Raw genomic sequence first — 12,510 nt, 5'->3', positions numbered from 1 at the left:
GGAGTTGGAGCTGGGCCCCAAACCCCTGCAGCTGCTTGGGATTCATACCTCAAAAAAACATACCTGAAGACGGCAAGCTTGATGGCGAAGGGTGCCAGGGCTGCCGTTATCCTTGGAGGCTGTGGAGAATCAGGGATATTAAAAGAAGTCGCGTACGCCTATGGTCGGAATCTAGGCATCGCATACCAGGTTTGTCTACTTCCGATCCACCATGAAAGGATCTCTGATTCCCTTTAGATTTTAGAAGATACTCTAGATTATGAAAAAGGCCCATCGAATGTCCGGCTTGGATTAGCAACAGGTCCTGCACTTTACGCATGGGAGGAAAACCCCGAGATCCAACCTTTAATTCAGCGGAATTTTTCCCATGACGGCGACGTTGAGCGGGTCAGTTCATAGTCTGGCCACAAGAGATCATTTATTAATTGCTCATCACCTTGATAGGCCGTCGATATTGTTCGCGGGACATCGGGCATCGAGCGCACTCGGATTCTTGCTCAATCGTATGCTGATAGAGCGCGGGAAGCGCTACACTTCCTGCCGGACAGTGACACTAAAATGGCTTTAGACACGCTCACTGAGATTGTTATCGAACGGACATGCTAATATGACATTTAGAATCGTCGCACTTGCTGTAGCAGATATGTATGGGTTGCGCGCTCATCCGCCTACGCACCATCGGGCGTATAATTTATGTACAACGGCGCGGACCATTGCTGGGCGGAACGTTTGGCCCGGACACGCGGTGTCGAACGTGTTGATGGCTGTAATAGATTGTGCACTTCCCGAGGGTACTCAATTTAGGACTCGGGCATTTGCTCTGGGCAAAGGTCCGAACTTCGATCGTGTTGGGTCCCCGCCTATCTTCGTGTCGGAGTAAATGTGAGAGCTCAACAGATCTAAAAGTGGTGAGTCTCGGGGGTGAAGGGGCGAGCTTTCATTGAGCTTCGCCAAAGCGTTGACTGCCGCCTCGTTCGAATTGAGAATCACATAGTGATCGAGGACTTTCTTCGCCTTTGCTATGCAAGTCGGGTCATCCAAAACGCGAGTCAATGCGAGCAATATGTCAACAATGTTCCGGGGAAGCCCTGTGGAGCCTGAGTATCCAAGTACTTCTTCCACGTAGGTGACAAACAATGCTTGCGATCGATGATTGACGGGCGTAGTCTCAATCCTAAAGAAGGTGCGTCGTAGTGTATTGAATGCTTCATGAGGTAAACTGCCCCCTGAGGGCAGCAGCTCAGCGACATAATCCAATAACAGACAGAAGCCTGCTTGATTGAGTAGGACTTGAAATTTTCCTAAAGATTGAAGTACCTCCTCGTTCAAGTCTTGCTGGAGGGAGCCACTGAGCGCAGTGGATACTAAACGGAAATGACAGTTGGCGATAGCCTCCATCATGACGTATGGGAGAGGGACTGTCATCGACCTGCCTTCAGAAACATACTTCTCCAAAGTTTCGGTTGTTCGCTTCAAGCCGTCCAACATCTCTTGACTGAACTGTCGCAGCTTGCCCTCGGAGAATACTGCAACAGGACGTTGAGAGGTCTGGCAGTGACCTGTTTCGATTGTGCTCAACAACTTCTGTTCGAGGAATCTCGATCGATTGATGTGGTTGTCCAAAAAACTTCGCGAGACGACGGTCAACGTGGAGGAGACATAATCACGGACGGTGGGCATCTCTTTCTTGATAACATTCAACAAGTGAAGCGTGTCTTTGTCAAATCGAAGTTGTTTTCGAGATTCAAGAAAGGACGCCTTGTCTGTAGGCATAGATAGCATAGTTAATGACCATATCGCTTTCAGGCAAGTTAGGGCCCTTTTTTCACAAACAAGTGGAGTTAAGAATCCAGTTGTACATGACATGAGAAGTCGTGGTATTCGATAGCCAAGTTTAATGGCAATATCATGGTGATGCAATAAATTATGCAGGAGCAACTTGGCGCTGTAGTCAAACCCGGAAACGACACTTGGGATGACTTGCACAAAGAACTCAAATTCGCAGTCTTCACGGAGACTACTGATGGTCCAGCACATCGCATCTGCGTCACGAACATCACGTCTGGCAGTGATTTCTGTTGATAAAATTGCTCGAGCCTCCACCATGGAACACTGGATTTCGGTATCATTCCCATCGATATCTCGGTGTCTCAGAAGATGGAGTCGCCTGAGGACATGCCAGCAGATGCTTGAAACGGGAGTCCAGTAAGGGCAATCGAGTTGGAAAATTGGAAGGGTTGTGATGAGGGTATACAGTAGGCCACAGAGGATCAGCATGCCCAGCATGAGATACCCGATCGTCGAGTTCACTGGCAATATGAAAAGGACGAGCCCAGCGAAGAAGAGGAAGAGAGAGATGTGGAGAAGAAACGGGATTATTTCGACGACGGCGGTCATCTTGTATTTCTTCACACCTCTGTACAAGTAAGAGCTGATTCTTGCGCGATCTTGTGGGGTTGGCCTGCTATGTGTTGCATTCAGGTAGTACCGGGCCCACCCTTCCACGAGAGTAGCGGAGAGGGCACAGGCGAGGCTGAATGCCAAACTTAAGAACCATAGAATGTTACAGGCTGTCGCTGACTTGGTCGGTGTAAAGGAAGTTGACGTCGTCGGTAGAGGGAGTGACAGGGTATCGACGGCATTCGTGAAATTGGACATAAGTGATAGTTGTTGGGATATCTGTGCCAAGAGGTTAATGGTGGAAGCATTTGAATCTGGCTTTAGATCTTGATAACTTTCAATGATAAAAGTCGTAACAACAGCAGAGAAGAGACCAGCCTGTGAGAGAAGGAGAAGGCATTAAGTTATAGGTATACTTGAAAGATAGAAATAACTGTGCACAAATATGAGGATTGCATCCATGTCGCCTTTCCAATTCTCGGCAAGATTTTTGTCGCATTGCTCTGCTTTGGTGAGATATGTAGACCAGAGAGCAGCAGAAGGGTCATCATATCGAGAAGGCTGATAACCATGATTCGAACCCTTAAACTGGCCTGCGAGGCGAACTTTCTGTTAGTTGGTGTTGCATGAACGATGAAGGCATCATGCAAAAACCTCCAGTTTCTTCTGTCATTATTGCGGCTTGTTGAATTTGCAGAGAGATCTAGATCAATCGGCGGGATCAAAATTGGTCGTCCGAGGGTTAGTCCGATCCGGCCCGAAGGCCGCACAATGACCTTTCTTTGCCAGAATCATTGGGTATCTTATGGGCTGCTATAATAGGCTGCTATCAGTGCTATGTGCCGGCTTCACAGAGTGGAGTGCACCAGGCTCGAGGTGGTGAGCCGTAATAATACGCCTCACACGTTGCAACTTGTTCAAGTTGTTGCACTCGTATCTAACACACCACAATTGGTGTTGCACAATCCTTGGTAAGTGTGATGACCAGTGACATGCTGTGACATAGTGTCACAGGGCCAATTTCTTGAGACATGGACTTTGTACCTTCCACAACACCAATCCAATATATTTTTTGCAGTGGGTTTGAGGGAATGATGTGATTGAATCCACTGAGAGTGTTTTCCATGTAGAAATTGTATTTATTGCTCCAAAAATGCGAAATCAGCTTGTTTTCCCTGCCAAATTTGGCACTCTGGAGAGATTGGACTATAACTTTCCAACCACAACACGTATGGACATGGTTTGTAGGAGGATATTACTTAGAATTTGAATTCAAATCGATCTACGGATCCAGAATTTTTATTTGTGGCCCTTATGTCGAGATCACGCCTAAGAATGGGCACTTTAACATAGTTATGGGGTAGTAATTAAAATTCTGGACCCGTAGGATTGAAGCCACATACTAATCGGTTATTTGGTCTCTGCAAATCTAAGCCAAAATCCTATCCATTGTGAAGCTGATAGCTCGAGTAGGCAACATTGGGTTAATAGATGTTGCATAGCCACAAAAATCAGACACATTGTAGATTTTTATGCCTTTGAATAGAGACTATCTATACAATTCCGGCGCATTTTTTTTCTTGTAAATCGGTGGAGAATTGACTGAGCTACATCATTTACAAGTTTGGGCCATCTATGAATAGTGGCCAAAACAGGCACCTTCCCAATTTGGCAGACTGGTGATGATTTTCTGGACAGCTCAAACTTGTAAATGATGTAGCTCAATCAATTCTCCACCGATTTACAAGAAAAAAAATGCACCAGAATTGTATAGATAGTCTCTATTCAAAGGCATAAAAATCTACAATGTGTCTGATTTTTGTGGCTATGCAACATCTATTAACCCAATGTTGCCTACTCGAGCTATCAGCTTCACAATGGATAGGATTTTGGCTTAGATTTGCAGAGACCAAATAACCGATTAGTATGTGGCTTCAATCCTACGGGTCCAGAATTTTAATTACTACCCCATAACTATGTTAAAGTGCCCATTCTTAGGCGTGATCTCGACATAAGGGCCACAAATAAAAATTCTGGATCCGTAGATCGATTTGAATTCAAATTCTAAGTAATATCCTCCTACAAACCATGTCCATACGTGTTGTGGTTGGAAAGTTATAGTCCAATCTCTCCAGAGTGCCAAATTTGGCAGGGAAAACAAGCTGATTTCGCATTTTTGGAGCAATAAATACAATTTCTACATGGAAAACACTCTCAGTGGATTCAATCACATCATTCCCTCAAACCCACTGCAAAAAATATATTGGATTGGTGTTGTGGAAGGTACAAAGTCCATGTCTCAAGAAATTGGCCCTGTGACACTATGTCACAGCATGTCACTGGTCATCACACTTACCAAGGATTGTGCAACACCACCACAATACACGTGACAACTGACGGACACGTGTCCACTATTCCACAACGACGTAACAGTACAATTGAGGTTGCACACCACACTCTCGAGTTTGTCGCTGCTGGTCACTGCCGTCCTTATCTCTTTCTCTCCTTTCTGACGATCTCCCGAAATGATCAGGGCTTTACTCTATGCCTATGTTCTTGGAGGAGTTACCTTCATTCCTCTCGTCATAGCCGCTCTCGTTTTTGTGACTGTCTACACCTCTGTTCCCGTTGGCGATGTTGACATGGCCAAGAAGACTAAAAAGAATTTAGAAGCTGGGCAGGCCTTACCAGAGAGAGCTACCGAAGAAGAATCGCCATTGGATACGAATGACACACCACGGACTCGAAAGGGCTGGCTAATTATGCGCCGGACATTCGAGGAGTCAGCAAATGATACTACTTATGTTACACTCGTTCGCTCATTTTTGGATGCCCGGTCGAAGGATCCAAAAAGATCGCGTCCAAAGGACATGTGGTATGTTGTGCTGAAAGGCAAAGTCCTCTATTTATACGAAGACGAGGGAATGTCGGAGTGCGAGGCGGCTGTTGAGCTCGGTGGCCATGAAATTATAATTTTTCCTGAAGGTCTACTCGACGGGGAGCTTTTTGCCAAACGCAACGCCATCTGTTTGAGGCCTAAAGCTACCGATACAGGAAAACATCTAGCGAGTGTTACGAGGGAGATGAAGTTGAAGAAAGAGGACATAGATGGAAAGCTAGATGAGTGCGACCTCACTGGAAGCAAGCGGGAAAAAGAACGGGAGAAGCTGGTTGAGGCCGAAAAGAAGAAGGATATTGCAAGGGAGGAGGCGTTGGACCCACAAACTCCTTGGTTCATATTCGTTCGCTCGAACGTCGAAATGGAGGACTGGTATTTTGCACTTCTACATGCTTCGGAGCATCCCCCTCAAACTCCAACTCTTGCTCCACTACACGAAATCTTCGACCCATCCGACATGGATCATCTTGTCTCTACCCTTGATGAACAACCAGATGTGATCCCAATGCGTTGGTTCAATGCCTTGCTGGGTCGTATATTTTTCAGCCACTACCGCACACACAACTTAGAAGCATACATTATTGGCAGGCTAATGAAGAAGCTGTCGAAGGTTAAACGTCCGACATTCCTAACCGATATAGTTGTGACGGAGGTCTCTGTCGGAAACAGAGCACCGACGTTTAGCAAACCCATGCTCAAGGAATTGACGAAAGAGGGAGATGCATCTTTTGAGGTCCATCTTCAGTACAGAGGTGAAATCCGGATTACCGTGGAGGCCACGGCAACCATCAATTTAGGGACCTTCAGGTCATATACCGTCAAGTTGGTTTTGGCTGCCGTTCTCAAAGAAATTGAAGGCAATTTGTTGATCAAAGTGAAACGGCCACCCAGCAACCGCATTTGGTACGCTTTCACTCAGACACCGAAGATTGTTCTCGAGGTAGAGCCAATCGTGAGCGACCGTCAAATAACTTGGGGAATGATTTTAAGCACGATTGAATCTAAAATCAAAGAGATTGTCAGTGACTTATTTGTGCAGGCGGACGAAATTCTCACTCATGGCTTATGTCTATTTCTTAGATACAGGAATCTGTTGTCATGCCCAACATGGATGACATTGCATTCTTTGAAAGTATAGCCTACGAACATCGGGGTGGAATCTGGTCAGATGCATCAAGACGCCAACGTTCAGATCCACAGACTTCTGACTTTACTGAACGCTCGGGAGACACTCCGTTGGTGTCGACAGCCTCTGCCCCGGATTTGATTGATTCGAAGACTTCAATTTCAGGGACCCCCCTCCCTGATATGTCACAGTCAGTCGAGGATTTACCGGTTGGGAACACAGTTGACGTCAAAGTTGAGCCTTCCGTGCCTTCGCTGAGTGAGGCGAATTCCAAACCATCTCGTTCACGACGTAGGTCATGGTTCTCAACGAACAGCGGTGGGACGGAGCCTACCCTGGCGTCGGGATCTAACCCAGATTCTAGCAATATTGGAGAGATCGAAGAGAACCGTGGCCGTGAAGGTCAAGACGATCGTATTGATGTTCCCCAGTCAAAGGAATCAACATCTCGATCCTCTTCCCAAAGTCGATCTGTGACCTCGCTCTTACCTGATGAAATTCAAGCTTCGTTAGTGCAAGCCCACCTCTCCACGCATTCGGCACGTCGATCAACCTCGCAGCACTCTACCAAACGGGAATTGGAACCAGATGCAGATTCGACATTGACCACTCGCTCCGAGTCTACTCCCAGTACGCCACGAAGACGGTCAGATGCATCGACGACTACCCGGCCAGCGAGCCCTCCATCGTTTTTCTCGACGCTAAAATCCCGAGCAGCAGATAAACAGGCCCTTCAAAATACCGCAAAAGAGGCTATGAGAAAGTGGGGCGTTAATTGGGGTGGTCTGAAGAAGGACACGAACAATGCTGGATCAAGCGGTGATGAGCCTGTTGATACTGGGGCAACTTCGCCGCATCTGCAGCCAGAGCGAAGCCCCAATCAGGCGCATAAGTCAAGAGCTAGTTACGCAGAGGTTCGAGCAGCGGTAGCTGAAAGGAAGGAAAGGGAGCGCAATGGGGATGCCTTGGAACTTACGCGGTCAATATCTCCCTCCAGCACCCCCGATAAACCAACCACCAATCCTCTGGCATTGCTGCCCAACGGTTCAATACATTCCGACAATTCTGCCAATCCTTTTGTTGTAACGTCCACCTCCCGTCTATCTACCTCTGGCCTTTCTACGAAAAAGTCTATGCCGTCAATAAGCCGCGTCAGTACCGACGTGGACGCGCAAAGATTGGTGGCCCAAGAAGAAGCGGTGCCTGCTCCTATTCATGTCCAGCCACAAGCAAAGACAATGACTATACCAGGGATTCATGTCAGTCATCGAGGCGAACTCCAATCAATGGGTTATGTTGCCCCACAGCTCTCACTGACAAGCTCCGAGAACAAATCAAAAAATCCGACTATGCAGTCGATGTATCGGTTATGGAAGAGTCCTGTTTTATCTGGGCAGGAAGTTGACACGCAAGAACAGCTATCCCAATCACTGGAACAAACGGGAGATAGCACTCAAGATAAGGACGTCACACCGTTGGCCCTTCCGCCAATCCTTTCAGTGTCTCCGCAATCAGTGCGACCTACACCGCCGCCTTTACCCCCAAGATCAACGCCAACGCGGTCGGCAGCGAACAAAGCTAGTACATCGCTAGACCAATCTCCTGCATCTCCAGCTACTGAAGCACTCAAAATTATCGCTAGTAAGGACGACGCCCGTGGGCAGGCTTCTTCTGACCAACCACCGCCCGAGTCGTCAGCGGCGAGCGTAAACAAAGGCCAACCCAACGAATTGGGCTTGGACACAGCGCACTATCCACAAGAGAATTTGGCTGTCCCTGCTACATCAACGAAGGTTCCCCCTCCTCTACCACCTCGTCGGGTGCAAACCTGAGGCGTTCATCGAACTTCTGGCATTTTATCTCACCTCGCACTTGTAAACTTACCAATCAGTCATATATGTATGTCATTCATTATTAAACGCCACATCATCGGTGTACGTACTCTATAATAAAGTCACAAACTCACAGTGGTTTCCTGGCAATCACCGCAATTGCACCTACTGACACCTACCGAGCGCCCATCATGAGTGTGTTGACTGTGGCTGAGATAGATGATCAAGATTGGTCTAGTTACTACGCAGATGACCTGCGAAGTGAGGTGATTAGGGAATCCACAAATAGATATGTAACGTTCCGGGCTCTCGAAGGCTCTCGATAGACCTGCTGGCCCTCGAATGGTGGCGTCCGTTGTCGGAATTGAAAACGCCTTCAGAACTTCGGAAGTGTCAATATACCAGCGGCACTGCTTCTTCTGAATTCCACCAACCCATCACTTCAACACGAAGGTCAGTCAGTCGCCCTAGAAGCTATCGTTGTCGGCTGTATGTTGTAGAATTGACGGAGAAAAGTTAAATAGCTAGGTTGACCTTCCCGCCATTCCTTGACGGCGTCTGGCTGAGGTGTGGAATGTGTCTCTCTGATTATTCGTCATGCCTAACTGATGTTGCTGGGCAATTCAGATAGAGACAGACATCTAAGAATGAGTCAGGAACTTGGTCTTCAAGACAAGAAAGATGGGAAGAAAATCAACAACCCACGTTCGCTAGTAATTTCTTCAAACCTTGAGGCTTTGTTGGAACACGAAGAGCGCCTACGGGGGAACATCGCACTCAGCACTCCCCCACCGCCATACTCTTCAGATGTTTCCTCTCCGACAATCGCCTCGCTTCCACCACACACATCTCCTGGGTTGCCTCCTCCTCCTCGAGGTCCTCGGAAAACGCGACCGCTAACATTGGGTGTTGCCAATCCAGGGAGTGCATCCATTCAGACCCCTTCACATAGTTTGCCAGCTCGCGCGGTCGATGATATCGCGCAGACCACTCGAAGCGACCTTCTTACCTCTTCCATCACCGCCGTCGGTTCGCCGAGTTCGTCAACTTCCAACCCGTACATCAATCCTGCGCCATCAATGGAAGATGTCTTGCAGGTAGATGGCGACCAGTCGTCTACTGCTTCCTCACAACCCCCATTATCAACCGTCAATGCTTTGCCAGAAACACATGAAGGAGACCGGACGGACACTGTTTCACTGCCAATGAACTTGGGATTTCAAATACTGCCCCGTGATGAAACGCTATCAGCAACGTTAACATCGCCTTCTGAGCGGTTGGCCATACCTCAACGGCCTCTTGCCCTTCCGCAATCGCAATCCAGGACCCTACCCTCGTCGCGTGCTGACAAATTCCTTACGATCGGCAAGAGCACAACGAACTTTTTTTCCAATAAAAACGGTCAACCCTCGAATAGCCAGCATCTACCGCTTAGTGATGCGCCATTGACGCCAAATCTTCGAGATCCAGTAGAAAGTGAGGGTAAATTTCGAAGGTTGAAGGAAAAAACCGAAAGCCCAGGTAACAACGTTGTTTGATTCAGAAATTGTGATACATGTTGAAAAAACTGTTCACTAGGTGAGGAGATGGATACCGAGGGTGCCATTGGCAATTCGCAAAAAACGAGGTCGGTGAAGAATGCTTGGCATGATGGACCCTTACTTTCGCACGGATCGGTTGCTAGCGAAAACACACATGAACCCGGAACATCTATCAGCAGAGAGGAAGATCCCCGCATAAGCATATCCAGCACAATTTATCCTTCGTCGTCCTATAACTCGCATTCACATTCTCTATACAACTTTCACGGCACTCACGAACAACTCGCGGATATCCCCCCACTAGCAAATCCAGAATCCTTTATCGAAATCTTTACACCATCTAAAGCTGAATTTACAATCCCTGACCATAACATGCTTTCTGCGCCAGAACGACTCTTCGACTCAAACTATCAATTTTCTATCTCAAGCAAACCCCATTTGGACCAGACTCATTCACCTATTCCCATTCTCCCCAGAGCTCTTTTTAGGTCAAGCAGACCCGGCAAATCTAGGCAGTCTTCCCCCAAAGGCTCCCCACCTGAACACTCATTGCATGGGGATCCAATTCTGCCGCCTACCACAAACTTTTTGGATTTGGCTGAACGTACTGATCTCATCAAAAAGTCTCGTAAACTTGCCCGAGTTTTTGGGGAGACTCCAGGAGCGGAAGCCATGGCACACCAAGAAGCTGGTCGGACTGCATCATCTACACGCATGCCCCAGGCTCGACGTCGATTCGACGATCTGGACACACCCAGTTTGCGTCAGAGACGGATGTCAGAACGTTCTCCCATTGACCCTCAATTCCTGACATCTAGCGGCAGAAGGCATTCTGCACCTCTTACCCCCGATGACGTCTCTTTCCTGAGCATCGTAAGCCCAAACAACGAACCACACAAATATCAAGAGCCTGACAGAGCGCCACCGAATGACAGCAGACTCTCTGACCATCATGCAACAAGTCGGATTGGCACACGGTTTCGGACATCTTTTATTGATCTGTCGGGGGGAGAGAGTTTGAATGATGACCTTTCATCTTTAAAGACCGCAAAGAAGAATCGCAATCTCTGCAGACCTGCATCTCCCTCCAACCAGTCGCTGTTCGAGAACATGACTCCGGAAGAACAAGCGGAGGATGAAAGAAGGCGAAAGAGAGAAAGATTGGCCAAGCTTCATCGTTTTCTTGGATCTCGAGTACCCACAGATCTCGTCCTTGGCTTCTCTGATCTAGACGCCTCCTTGCCGCCCACGCAGGCTGCGACGGAATCCGCGAAGGTCGAGGAGGTTACTCGCAAAGCTTGGCTTAGGCGGAGGAGGAGCAGCTCGGTGGTAGCACTCCCTTCAACTTGGTCCGACGATCTTGATAGGGTGAAAGAAGAGCTCAACAACAGGGAGAAGGCTATCAACGTGCGGCGAGCCCAAAAGATGGAGAAAGTAAGTCTGAGAGCCCAACTCCACATGCAAATTTGTTAACGCATCCCAGGTTTTTGGCATTGCACCACCTCAAACTCTGTATCATACTCGTCATTCTCCCTCTCCTTCCGTCCCAACGACGCCTATTATTCACAACGAAGCATTCTTTGGACACTCGATTCCTGAAGCAACGACGTCTCAACGAAATATCAACCGTTCTTCATACACGAAAACAGCCAGAAAGAGCAGTCGACCAGGCACCTCTGAGTCAAGTAAGCGACTGTTGCCCAAAGGCCCAGGATCATCTGAATACGATGATGTCACTCGCCAATCTGATAACTACCCCGGGTCGAACTCGCTGCTGTATCAACATTATCAACACTCGTTACAGTCATTGAACGACATTTTAGACCATGTCAGTTTGAATTTCACTTTCCTTTTCATTCATCACTTAATACATCTCTCGACGCATAGGATGACAGAGCGTCGCTCGTGGAGCTTCACCAGTACTTGAATGGTGGCGAGTCTGTGGAAATTACCCTCCAGGACCTCTCAAAGCCCACCGAACGCCGAATCTCCAACGCATCCATTAAGTCCGAACGCCGCCGATCACTGCCCGCCCGAACTTCCATGATCTCGCTTGCGTCTGAGTACAGTATCACGTCACCCAAACCTGAAGTTACAGACTTTGAGCTGCGTCGGCGAAGAGCAGCAAAGTTGACCCAATTTTTTGGAGTCGACTACCGAGAGCTCATCATGGACGTACTTGACAGCATTGAAAATAGTTTAGAGAACGAACGGAAGGGTGGGACATTGCGCGCCGAGCAGTTAGAGGTATACACATGCTCCCTTCCTTTCTACCCTTTCCTAACTCAATGACCTTCATTACAGGATCTGCTCGAAAGGCTCAGGAACCTCAAGGTCAAACCTCACGGCTTTTGATCTCATTTGATTTAGTAACGACTTACTCACCTTGCTCATTCATTAAATTTATGAAACTATCATGTTCTTCAACTGTATCCTGTACACATCTATACCTCCACATGTATAAAGATGACCAATTTTCTACAATATAACTAGGTCCCCTTGACACGAATGGCACCAAAATACATGAGATTCATCCAAAAATTGTGGTCGATGAATGGTATGGTGGCTTGGTGGTAAAGCGGGATTCGAACGAGGTTCTGAATGGACGGGTGACAGGGCACGAGAAGGTGGGCGCGAAGTTGCCGCCACTTCGCTGTCGATGCGAGCCTTGAGCATGCTCAAGCTCACCTTCCGCTTGTGACGGGTTTCGGG

The 12,510-nt window shown here is 47.9% G+C and overlaps 3 protein-coding genes across 3 annotated transcripts; 2 read left to right on the top strand and 1 right to left on the bottom strand.

The window, feature by feature from the left end:
* Positions 1 to 578: 578 nt before the first annotated feature.
* LACBIDRAFT_291738 (uncharacterized protein) lies at positions 579 to 3,526 on the bottom strand (the record flags this gene model as incomplete). Its single annotated transcript, XM_001873416.1, has 3 exons — positions 579 to 2,778; positions 2,842 to 3,009; positions 3,347 to 3,526. 3 exons carry the CDS (start codon positions 3,524 to 3,526, stop codon positions 796 to 798), a joined length of 2,331 nt encoding a protein of 776 aa, XP_001873451.1. The 3' UTR covers positions 579 to 795.
* Positions 3,527 to 4,925: 1,399 nt separating this feature from the next.
* LACBIDRAFT_320917 (uncharacterized protein) lies at positions 4,926 to 8,257 on the top strand (the record flags this gene model as incomplete). Its single annotated transcript, XM_001874042.1, has 3 exons — positions 4,926 to 6,317; positions 6,380 to 6,615; positions 6,721 to 8,257. The coding sequence occupies 3 exons, from the start codon at positions 4,926 to 4,928 to the stop codon at positions 8,255 to 8,257; spliced, it is 3,165 nt and encodes a 1,054-aa protein (XP_001874077.1).
* Positions 8,258 to 8,448: 191 nt separating this feature from the next.
* On the top strand, positions 8,449 to 12,300 carry LACBIDRAFT_291737 (uncharacterized protein; the record flags this gene model as incomplete). The annotated part of the gene is made up of 8 exons (XM_001874041.1): positions 8,449 to 8,518; positions 8,584 to 8,714; positions 8,914 to 9,739; positions 9,836 to 10,671; positions 10,843 to 11,232; positions 11,282 to 11,626; positions 11,686 to 12,045; positions 12,103 to 12,300. 8 exons carry the CDS (start codon positions 8,449 to 8,451, stop codon positions 12,151 to 12,153), a joined length of 3,009 nt encoding a protein of 1,002 aa, XP_001874076.1. The 3' UTR covers positions 12,154 to 12,300.
* Between the last annotated feature and the right edge of the window lie 210 nt (positions 12,301 to 12,510).

This window comes from Laccaria bicolor, genomic scaffold, assembly GCF_000143565.1.
Source record: "Laccaria bicolor S238N-H82 LACBIscaffold_1 genomic scaffold, whole genome shotgun sequence".
In the NCBI taxonomy this organism is placed as follows: Eukaryota; Fungi; Basidiomycota; class Agaricomycetes; order Agaricales; family Hydnangiaceae; genus Laccaria; species Laccaria bicolor.
The sequence above is the reverse complement of the archived record's forward strand: the minus strand, read 5'-3'. Positions and strand labels throughout refer to the sequence as shown.